The following is an 11,556-nucleotide window of genomic DNA, read 5'->3' as shown; positions in this document are numbered from 1 at the left end:
TGCTTCTGTCCTTTGCCTTGATGCCTAAGAAATTCTTTGGGGAATTTTTCAAATTCTTTTGAGATTGACACTGTAGGAAGATGTGAAAACAAACAGTTAGCTATCATATCCAAGATAATGCTGACAGCTATTGACTTTAGCAGACTCTGAGAGCAATTGTACTTTGTCATTGCTTGACAGAATGCTAGCACTTCACAAGCCTCGGATCAGGGAACAGGGCTCCCCTAGTTTTAGCATTGCATAACAGCTGGAATTCCAGCTTCTCATTATAGACTGGCTAAAGTTTAGGGAAGTGAATTTTACCTGCAGACCCTCAAAGCGAGGAGGTGGTACTAGGAATTGAACCCAAGCCATAAGCACATGCCGTGCCACTGAACTACACCCCCCCCCCCCCCAAATTCTTTTTTTAATAATTTTAAACCTGTGGTTGCAGCAGACTTCTTTATATGACTCAGTATTTAACTATCACTTGCAACTAATTTGCCCTTCCTCTCCAAGACGGCCACTACCTTTAGATTCAGCCCAGAAAAACCTCCTAGGTATGTAGGTGGCTGTATTGACTATGTGTTGATGTTTTTTTGAGAGCTCACACACAAAGACAGCCCTTAACATGAAAGAAGAAAATAGCAAACCTGGGGGCCGGGGAGATGGCTCAGTAGAATAAGTGCTTCCCTGGCAAGCGCAAGGGCCTGAGTTCAATCCCCGGTTCCACAAAAAAAAAAAAACTAGAAAGAAAATAGCAAACACGTGGTGCAGCCTGTGTGTTTCTAATCTTCTAGAACACGGTGGCGCTGTTTACCTGGAAGCACTTGCCTTCAGTGTGGCTGCTGGTTCCCCAGAGCTTTTTGGATCCTGCATAGCAAGGGCTCTTTGTGACTGGTTCTGTTTTTAATTCCAGGCGTATGTATCGAAATGAGCTCCCAAGGTGTCCCAAAGCCCATGGTGATTTTACCCTTCATGAAATACGGGGATCTGCACACCTACCTACTGTACTCCCGGCTGGAGACCGGGCCAAAGGTAATGGTCCCTGACACGGCCTCCGGGTGCTCCCGGGGCTTCCTTCGGTGGGGCAGCCCCAGGTCTAACTTCAAAGACCAAGGAAAAGGAAAGGACTTTGTTCAGCACCCCATGCACCTGAGGGCCGAACTCTGGTGTCTGTCCTGAGAGCAGGCCTGCTTGGGGGGCAGGGAGGGTATCATTGTCTCTGCCTTCGGGCAGGGGGAAGCCTGCTGGGCTCACACCCCCTGGCCAAGGCCTCATCACTCTGCCCATCACAGCCCTAGGCACCCCAGAGCTCTCTGATGATGATGAAAAGGGCTTGAGAGACAGCCCTCTCGGCCCTATGTGGTGCCACGTTCCTTAGTCCCACCACTCCAGAGACCAAGGCAGGACTATGACAAGTTCAAGGCCAGATAACTGTCCTAAAAGAAATTTTACAGCGAAACTCCTCCATGGGTTTCATCCTTTGAAATGTGCCTAAATTTTTTGTGACTAGATACTTTCCTGATAAGTTTTTGGTTTTGTTTTGTGATGCTGGGAATTGAATCCAGGGCCTTTGCAATGAGCCATATCCCCAGCCTTTTGTTTTGGGATAGTATCTCGCCAAGTGATTAAATGGCCCAAGCTCGGTTTGAACTTGTGATCCTCCTGCCTCAGCCTCCCAGAATGCTGGGATAGCAGCAGGCTCCTGATAGTCTTAATCTAGTAAAATCTGTTGTAGTCAAATGTGGTGAGTCAGGGCTGCACGCCTGACATTGTTACTGTGTCCGTAACATCATACCCGATATCTGGGCTTTCCGGCCATGAGGGTGGTGTAGCCTAGCCATTTGGGATGTCACTGTAGAGCCAGTGGTGGGTCCAGGAAGTTCAGGAGTGCAGACCTAGGGCCTGGCCCCTTTAGGCCAGTTTGCAGTTTGGATTTGATGAATTGTCCTTTGGGCCTCATATTCGCTGGTGACATCGCACTGGGGTCTCCTGGTCTGGAACGAACACCGTGTCTTCCTGTCCTGTTTCCTGTGGACTGCGCTGGAAGTGTGGTTGTGTGCTGCCTCTATGCTGCCGCAGCTGTCTGTCCTGTTTCTTTGCTTCGTGCACCTTCTCTGTGAGAGGAGGCAGCGGCACTTGGGGACAGGGAGGCTTTGGCAAGGACACATGCATAGACGCCACGGGGCTGGCCTCTGGCACTAGTCACCTGGTGGGGACAGAAGGCACTCCTGCATCGCTGCTGTAAACCGAGTACAGGCTGGGGAAGTCACAGCCCTCCTGTCTCCACCTGGGCATTCTCTAACACAATCCCCTTTTGTCCCCTTAGCTGCCATCACTAGCAGGACTCTGGTGAGTGCAATTAGAAGCGCCTGCTTCCATTTATCTTTTCCCAAGTCACCCTCCTGGCTGTTGTGTCTGAGAACGCTTTGTCTAAGCCTAGTTGGGTTTTTTATTTTTTGGGGTTTTTTTTTTTTAAGTTTTTTCTCCCATTTTCTCCCATTTTCTTCTAAAAGTTGGGGGAGGGTTCTGTGGTACGTTCGCCTGTCGGACCCATTTTGACTTGAATTTCGTACCAGGTGTGAGATTTAGTTCAGGGTCCTGGTGGGATTTTTTGGTTTTGGTTTGGTTTGGTTTGGGATTGGAGTTTTGCTTACGCATGATCATTGTTCGTGAAAAGACCGCGTCTCCTTACCCCGCTGAAGTTCGTGCATGCTTCTGCCTGAGTCCAGCTGGCTGTCAACGTGGGGATCAGGCTCTGAGTTCTCCTTTCTGTTCCATTAAGACACCTCCCCATCCGCTGAGCCCAGGCTTCGCTGCTTTGTGAGTCCTCCAGTTGTAGTGTGTACTTCCTGCCACTGTCTTGTACTTCTGCAGAACTGTTTTCGCTGCCCTACTTTCCACACCCTCTCGGGTACATTTTAGCATCAGCTCCTCTGCGGCTGCCAGTTCTGCTGTGATCTTATATTCTTTTGAACAAAATAACGAGTGAGGCAAGCCAACTACACAGCCTTCCGCGGACTAATGAATAGTTTCCATTTGCCAGAGTACAAGGCTGTCTTCAGTTATAAATGTGAAAAAGGATGTATTTTTGTATTTTGATACTTTGTAGCATTAGCTAAAGGAGACACAGAGTGCATAGATGAACTGGAAAATCATGTTTTTATTCAGCTTTTCCTCCTCCCTTTGGTCAGTTTCCTGGGAATAAAGGCCTTTTGTTCCTGGGAGAGTAGCCCTAGCCTAGGTCCGAGGGCACGTAAGTGTGCCACTCCAGCAGGCCTGGGTGCTGGCCCCAAGGGCCACTCTGCCCTCTGGGTGAACAGCATCCTTGGAGGTGTGCAGCGAAGACAGGCACACAACAAGGTGACCCAGATGCGCAGAGGTTGGCAGTGCAAGGGTGGCAGCTGCAGTGACCTGGCACCAGGCAGCCTGCTCAGAGCTTCAGGGAGGAGATAAGTTCAGATTGGGAACATTTTTTTAAATATTCCACACTAGGGTTGGCCAAATAACTCAGCAGATTAAAGTGCCTACAATCAGGAGCAGGGGACAGGGGTTCGATACCTGGGCCCGTCATGCCGGTCCTGCCCCCAGGGCGCGTTGAGATGGCAATTGAGACTGGGCGTGGTGGCGCACACCTGTAATCCCAGCTCTTGGGAATCTGTAAACAGGCAGATCACTCTGAGTCCGATCTAGAGTTAGACCCTGAACCCCCTGTAGGCCCTTCCTTAAAAAAATACAAAAGAATAAATGAATATGTAAATAAATAAATATTCCACACTGGTGTCATATTTGTTCTTGACCAAGTGGTGGGAACAAAATGGTAAATTCTGAGAAGTTCATAGCCGAGAACAGGAGTGACCACTCCTAAACTGAGTGGCTTAGGAAAATAGGCCATCTTGTGTGACAAAAGCAATGAGGTAGAAGGACGGTGATGATGTGGCGAGGAAGACCCACTGGACTTGGCCTTGGAGGTCCACAGCGGGAAGGGTGATAGGTTTTAACGGTGTTGCAGCAGAGAAACACGCAGAAGGAAAAGGGAAAACAGCTTTATTATAAAGGAAAAGGGGGGCTGGTGAGATGGCTCAGTGGTCTAGAGCACCTACTTAGAACAAGCTTAGCAAAGCACAGGGACCACAGTTCAATCCCCCAGCACCACATGCCAGCCAGCCCCGCCCCCTGCTGGGCTGAGCTGGCCACACACAAAAAAAATTAATTAATTAATTTAAAAAAAGATTTAAAGGAAAAGGGACTTCATTATCTTAGAGGATACGGAGAGAATTTGGGAAGATAAGGAATTCTCTGGATTGGAACAAAGGGAGGCTGAGGCTTTTATGGCCTTTGCCAGAGGTGGGGCTTGAGGGGGTGTTTAGATACACCTGAGGAGCTGACTGGGGCCTTCCCTGAGGTGGTGGGAAAGGTGAAAGGAAACTGCATCCTGGGCTGAGCTGGAGAAGAGGGGAGGTGGTCTCTGGGAAGATGAGCTGTTGTTTTAAGGGCTTCAGCCATATCAGATGACCACCATAATAATTCAGCAATTCTTACTAGGGCCAGAACCTATCAAAGGGTAACTCCCCTATGAGGAAAATGAAAGGCAGTTCACAGTGGCCTTCACAAAGGTGACTCGGGATCCCACGCACCAAAGCCAAGAGGTAGCACTGCTCCGTGGTCATCCTCCACGCAGTTCTGTCCTCAGCGAGGTCACCAAGTACTCAGAATTATCCCATCGGGTTGCTTTCCATTGGTGACCAGCTGTCGCAGGGTGGCACATGGCGGCCACTTCTCCAGCCCTCGAAGCCCCACCCTTAGCTTCCAGAGCCGCGAGAAGCTTCTCCACTCTGCCTAATCTTCCTCCATTTCCCTTTACCCCTCACTGGAGAGGAACAGCATTTTTACTGCGACAGAACTTTTAAAAAAAATTAATAAAACCAGCTTTATTGTGATATAGCTCAAGTGCTATATAAATCTTCCACTTAAAATGCTCCAGTCAGTAGTTCTTAGCATATTCAGAGTTGTGTGACCATCACCACAAACATCTTTAGGACAATTTCATCATCTTACCGAAAGAGAGAAAGAAAAAGAAAGAGGGAGCCGAGCCCCATTCTTTAGCCATCAGGTCCCATCCCCCTCTCCCACAAAGGCCTAAGCAACCACGGGCCCCCTCTGTATCTCCCTCCACTTGCCCACGTTGGGCACTTACCATAATTGGAGTCCTATCATACATTTGTTCTCTTTTGTGAGTGGCTTCTTTCCGTACTCAGAGGTCACTGATGTTGTAGCAGGAGTCTGTGCCCGTCTGTCTTCGTGGCTCAGGAAGATTCCGCGGGGTGCCCTGCCTTCCATCCATTCATCTGTTGATGCACACTGGGGTTGGTCACTTTTATAGCTTGTACAATTACTCTATGAATATTTTTGTAAAAGTGTTTAGATTGACATCTGCTTTAAATTCTCTCAGGCAGAGGTCTAGCTGTAGAGTGACTGGACCAGATGGTAAAACCCAATGTTTTACTTGTTGAAAAATTTCCATATTTGTTTGCTTCCTTTTCTTTTTTATTTGTCTTTCTTTTCTTTTCTTTTTTTTTTTCTTTTTTTTTTTTTTTTTTTTTTTTTTTTTTTGAAACATGGTCTCACTATGTGGTTCAGGCTGGCCTTGAGCTCACTTTGTAGCCCAGGCTGGTCTTGAACTCACAACAATCCTCCTGCTTCAGCCTCCTAAATGCTGGGATTATAGGTGTGTGCCACCATGCCTGGCTTCCAGATTTGTTTTTGAAAGAAGCTACATTATTTTACTTTCTCATGAGCATTGTAGGAGGGTTGCAGTTTCTCCACAGCCTCACCAGCACTTCATTCTTTGCCTTTTTTCTTCTATCCATTCCAGCGAGTGCAAATGGCTTTTTCAGCGTGATTTTGACTTCAGTTACCCTCATGACTGATCGTTTGAAGCATGTGTTCACATCCTTCTTGGCTACTTGTATCTCTTCTAGTGAAGAGTGTTTATTCTGATTTGTTTTTAATGAGATTAGTTGTGTGATTAGTTGTGTTTTTATTATTGAGCTAAGAAATCATTGCTTAATCTAAAGGGCTAATGATTCACCCTTATATTTTCTTCTAGAAGTTTTTAACTCTAGGCCTTTAAGTCTCATCCTCAGTATTAACACCTTGTGGAAAGCCAAGTGACTGTACTTGAGTGTACTGTGGGCTCTCAATTCAGTCCCACTAGTCTGTATGTCTGTCCTTATCCCCTTACCACCCGGTTTTGTTTTTTTTGTTTCCAACTCAGCCCACCCTGGGGGTGGGGTTGACACTGCACGTAGTGCTGGGGATTGAACCACCGTCCCCCGCACCCGCCTAAGCTCGCCTCAGCAGACACTTCAGACCACTGAGCTATCTTGCCAGCCCCCTTACGGCCGTGTCTTAATTACATCTTCCTTGTAGCAAGTTTGAAATCAGTGTGCAGCTTGCCCCCCCGTACAGGCTTCTTTCAGGCATTCTGGCTTCCTTGAGCTTCTGTGTGAGTGTTGGAATCAGCTTGTTCATTTCTACAAAGGAGCAGCCGACACTCTGACGGGGCTTGTGCTGGCTCTGTGGCTCGTTTATTGTGACAACAATAAGTCTTCCAGTTCACGAAGACGCAGGATATCTTTCCATGTCGTTAGAGCTTTAATTTCTTTCAACATTTTGTAATTTTCAGAATGTATTTTACTCTTCTCTGCTAAATTTATCTCTTAAGTATTTTATTTGGATTTTGCTATAAATGAAATTGCTTTCTTAATTTCACTTTCAGGTAGTTCATTGCTAGTATAAAAACACAATTAGCCCCGGGGCTGGGGAGATAGCTCAGTAGAATAAGTGCTTGCTTGGCACAAGGGCCTAAATTCAATCCCCGGTTCTGCCAAAAAAAAACAAAACAAAACACAATTAGGGGCGGCCAGACAGCTCAGCAGATTAAAGCTCCTTCTTAGGCAGACACAGGGGCCAGAGGTTCTATCCTTGGCCTGCGGTGCTGGCCCTGACCCTGGGGTGTGCTGAGACTGTGATTGAGAGTGGGCGTGGTGGTACACGCCTGTAATCCCAGCTCTTGGGAGGCTCAACACAGGCAGATCACTACGAGTCCAATCTATGTAGTGAGACCCTGTACTAAAACACACACACACACACACACACACACACACAATTGATTTTTGTTTGTCTATTTTACAGCTCTGCAGTCACGCTGAAAATCATTAATTAGACCACACAATTATTTTTTAAATGACTTTTAGCCATGCTCTTCAATAATGACATAATTATTATAGGGAATTACAGCATAGACTTTTAGTAGCTGATACACATAACATTTCCAATAATGATAATAGGATTTCATATTTCTTAGGACCAAAAATCCCTTCCTGGAAATTAGCATCCATAAAAACAAATACCCCAAATAAGCAGAACAGAGCCATAGAGCTTCCATGTCAACTTGTTTCCATTTAAAAAAACTCCATTACTGGGGCTGGTGCGATGGCTCAGTGGTCTAAAGCACCTACTTAGAACAAGCTTAGCAAAGCGCAGGGACCACGGTTCAATCCCCCAGCACCACATGCCAGCCAGCCCCGCCCCCTGGTGGGCTGAGCTGGCCACACACACACACACACACACGCACACACATAAATAAATAAAATTTAAAAAAAAAAAACTCCATTACTTAAGGGCAAAGATAATTAAGGCATTTTGGTTTTATGCAGAGTATAATTGACATGGGTCCTAGCTGGGTAATTAAAGTCATTAAAAACGCAGCATCCTTGTGAGTACTGTTTTGAAACACTGATGTTCCAACATGAATATGCAATGCAAATCAAGTGACTTGTGGAGACTCTAGACTTCATGGACCCGCTCATGATAGCTGGGAACTCGTAGTAAGCTATCGCTGCATTAAAACATTTCACTATTATGGGGGGGTCTTCATTAATCACCCTTATAATGATAACGGCGGCAGATTTTTCTAGCGCAGGAATCTAGTTTGATTTTTTACAACATAGAGAAAACGCAAGACTATTGAAACGTGCAGGATGTCCCAAGTGAAACAACACGAAGATCCCTGAAGACATCCTTGCCCATGAACCCCCTGATAAAGGGTGAGGGACAGTGTGATTGCAGTCTGGAAGAACAAAAGCATCTTTCAAACCATTTCAGATAAAGGGGTAGCAGAAAGGCTAGGCTGGAGCTCAGAAGCAGAACACTTGCCTCGCATGTGCGATGCTGTAGGTTCGATGCCCAGTGCCAGGGGAAAAACGGATTTAGACAAAACAATAGTGGGTATGGACACATAATTGAAGCAGCTTTATGCCTCCCAAGCAGTGTACCCCTCCAAGAGACACGGCCTGCCCTTACTCAGCTCAACCCCAATCCTCTCATCTGCCTGGTGTGGGCACCATATTACACTTGCCTCCCAAGGCTACTGCGGGTCCTAATTTATGAAAAGAAACAAAACGTTCATCACTGCAAATACTTACAAAAATGGGGACCAGAGAATGTGGTATTTTCTAAAAAGCTTCGAGAGTTTTCAAATTTTTGTTTTTAAAAGCTTATTAATGATAGCAGATAAGATTTCCCTGTCCCTTTCCCAGACCTTAAAGAATAAGAACAGCATCCCTCTCCTTGGGCGGAAGTGACATAATAATGAACAAGCTTTCCTTCCAACAACAGACCTTTTTCTTGTTTCTTCTACCCCTAGCACATTCCTCTGCAGACACTGCTGAAGTTCATGGTGGACATTGCCCTGGGAATGGAGTATCTGAGCAACAGAAATTTTCTCCATCGGGATCTGGCGGCTCGCAATTGCATGTAAGATCCATGGCCATCTTGGAGGTGTTGGGACTTAACAGTGTTTGATCTTTGTGAGGTTGCAGGGAGCAGCCAACCACTGTTAAAACAGGGAGGGAGATGTGGAGGTGTAGCTCATGGTGGAGCACTTGCCTAGAATGCTTGAAGTGCGGAGTTCAATCCAGAGTTAATTTTTTTTTTAATAAAAGTGGAGAAGGGCCAGCCAAATAGCTCAGCAGATTAAAGCATCTGCAAGCAGGCACAGGGGCCAGGGGTTCGATCCCCAGGCCTGCTGTGCAGGCCCTGCCCCTGGGGTGTGCTGAGATGGCAGTTGAGACTGGGTATAGTGGTGCATACCTGTAATCCCAGCTCTTGGGAGGCTGTAAACAAGAGGATCACAAGTCCAATCTAGTAGTGAGACCCTGAACACCCTGTAGATCCTTCCCTAATATACAAAAAATAAAAGTGGAGAGAAGCTAGTTTGAGAGGGAACAGTATGGCTTGCTTGGAATGGGGTTTCTGTGGCCCTAACCCTGGTTAGGGTTTTGTTTGAGGTCTTCATTGTCTCCACCTCCAAGAGTCGGGTTGGCCTCTAAAGCTTTTTCCTGTGATTGCTTTTCTTGACTTTTACCCTCTCACTCAGCTCCATGTACTAGGTGTGATCTTGGTGACCATCAGCTAGCTTTGTGCCCGGAGCTATGAAGTGACATCATGGCAATAATAAGTAATGACCTACTAACCTTAGGGTCACTGATAAATGTTGTGAAGGTTTTGTTCCTGCTTATTCTTGGTGCTTCCGTGCAAAGAACCTTCACACCATGCATACCCGTCATGAAAGCTTTACATACACAGCAAGTGGGGGTTCATTAGAGGAGAACTTGGGGCTTTATTTTCCCCATTTTTTCTCCCTGCTACAACAGAGCCCTTACCTATGTCAGCCTTCAAAGGCAGTAACTATCACTCCTGCTTAAGCTCAACTGTTGCAAGAAGAGGAAGTAGTCCTTGAGGGTATTTTTGTCATTTTTTTTTACAGTAGCACAAAATTTCCTTTTCAATGTATTAAGAAAAACTAGTAGGACAGATGGAACACTAGCATACATTTGAACTATTGTTGAAACAACAGAAAATTTAGGGGACTGTTTGAACGTCTCCCTACTGTCTATTTCTCTACTATTTTGCTTTTTATATGTATGTTTACATATTTTGAGTCTCATCTGAGAGAAGGCATGTCCTATTTAACTGAATTTTTTAATTATTTTATTTTATTTTATTTTTTGTATTTTAGTGGGTCTACAGGGTCTCGCTACGTAGATCATACTCATAGTGATTCTCCTGTGTTCAGCCTCCCAAGAACTGGGATTATAGGCGCATGCCACCACACAAAGTCTCAATCACCTTCTCAGCGTGCACCGGGGGTGGGGCTGGCATGGCATGTGCTATTTAAGCTTGTATATCTGCCTTAATTTGTTAACATTATGTTCTCTTAAAAACAAACAACCATTATGGTTTTTGTTTTTCGTTTTGAGACAGGGTCTTGCTATGCAGTTCAGGCTGGCCTTGAGCACACTGTATAGCCCAGGCTGGTCTTGAACTCCCAATAATCCTCCTGCCTCACCCTCCCGAGTGCTGCCCTAGACTGAAAGATTCCCCAGGAAGTGGGACTTTTCATTTTAAAATTCAGTATCGGGCAGAAGCAGGATATGATGACACACACTGTAATCTCAGCACTCAGGAGGCAAAAGGCAGGAGGCTCAAGGCTTGCAGGCAGTCTCAGAGAAACAAAAAAAGTTAATGTCAAGCAAACAGTGACAAACGAATCACCTACTTCCTTCTCTTCCGATTCTCCTCATCTTCCTCTTCCTCTTCTTTTTGTCCCTCTTTCTCTCTCCCCTCTTCTTCTTTTCCTCCTTGTCTAGTATCTGTTTTAATAGCTTGGACCTTAAATGCAATTATGTTGCTTTAACAAATAATAATAATTTTCCAGTGAATCCCCTAGCCCCCTCCCCAAGCAGCCCCGCTTGTCCCTCCTCAGGCTGTATTTCCCTCTTCCCCCAGCCTGCCAGGGGGCTCCATTAATCCACAGGGCCATGCTGCCTTAGGAGGACAGCCAGGAGCGCGGCTGGGGCACTGATCAACGTGCAGGGCACCCAGCTTGGAGCTGCTGCCCCTGCTGCTCCTGCCACACCTCTGTCCCCTTAGCGTCTCCACATAGTTGCCCGTCCCACTGGCCTAGTCCCACCCAGACCAGGGCAGTGAGAGACAGGAACCGCTCCACACTGTCACTAATCCTAAAGGTTTCTGGCTGTGTCTGCTGTAGCCCTGTGACGACAGGCTTTGCTTGTGAGGCTGCTGAGGACTCGAACTTGCTCTCCGCAGGTTGCGCGATGACATGACCGTCTGTGTGGCCGACTTTGGCCTGTCTAAGAAGATTTACAGCGGTGATTACTACCGCCAAGGCCGCATCGCGAAGATGCCCGTGAAGTGGATCGCCATCGAGAGCCTGGCAGACCGAGTCTACACAAGTAAAAGTGACGTGGTGTGTACCTGGCTTTGATTTGGGATCCCCCATGTTGAGGTGGGCTACTCAGCAAGAAATGACAGAGGCTGGTATTGCAAGTCATTTTACCTTGTCATAAAATGAGACCCAGAAGCACTGCCGAACTTTGGTTTCTTGCTAGTTACGTTGATTCAAACAACAAAATGTCCTGACATTCAAAAGATCTATGTTTTTCACAGGACTTTCATTCATTTCTTTTTTTTTTTTTTTTTTTTTTT

At 46.3% G+C, this 11,556-nt stretch overlaps 1 protein-coding gene across 1 annotated transcript in view; it reads left to right on the top strand.

Annotated features, from left to right (window-relative positions):
- Nucleotides 1–11,556, top strand: part of Mertk (MER proto-oncogene, tyrosine kinase) — a 120,506-nt gene that overhangs the window by 101,504 nt on the left and 7,446 nt on the right. Inside the window, exons 16-18 of the mRNA XM_023717364.1 lie at nucleotides 899–1,017; nucleotides 8,693–8,802; nucleotides 11,158–11,317. Of these exons, the coding sequence (XP_023573132.1) occupies nucleotides 899–1,017; nucleotides 8,693–8,802; nucleotides 11,158–11,317 (389 nt within the window). The remainder of the gene's footprint in view (nucleotides 1–898; nucleotides 1,018–8,692; nucleotides 8,803–11,157; nucleotides 11,318–11,556) is intronic.

Source organism: Octodon degus, unplaced genomic scaffold (genome assembly GCF_000260255.1).
Source record: "Octodon degus isolate 3935 unplaced genomic scaffold, OctDeg1.0 scaffold00052, whole genome shotgun sequence".
Classification (NCBI taxonomy): Eukaryota; Metazoa; Chordata; class Mammalia; order Rodentia; family Octodontidae; genus Octodon; species Octodon degus.
The sequence above is the reverse complement of the archived record's forward strand: the minus strand, read 5'-3'. Positions and strand labels throughout refer to the sequence as shown.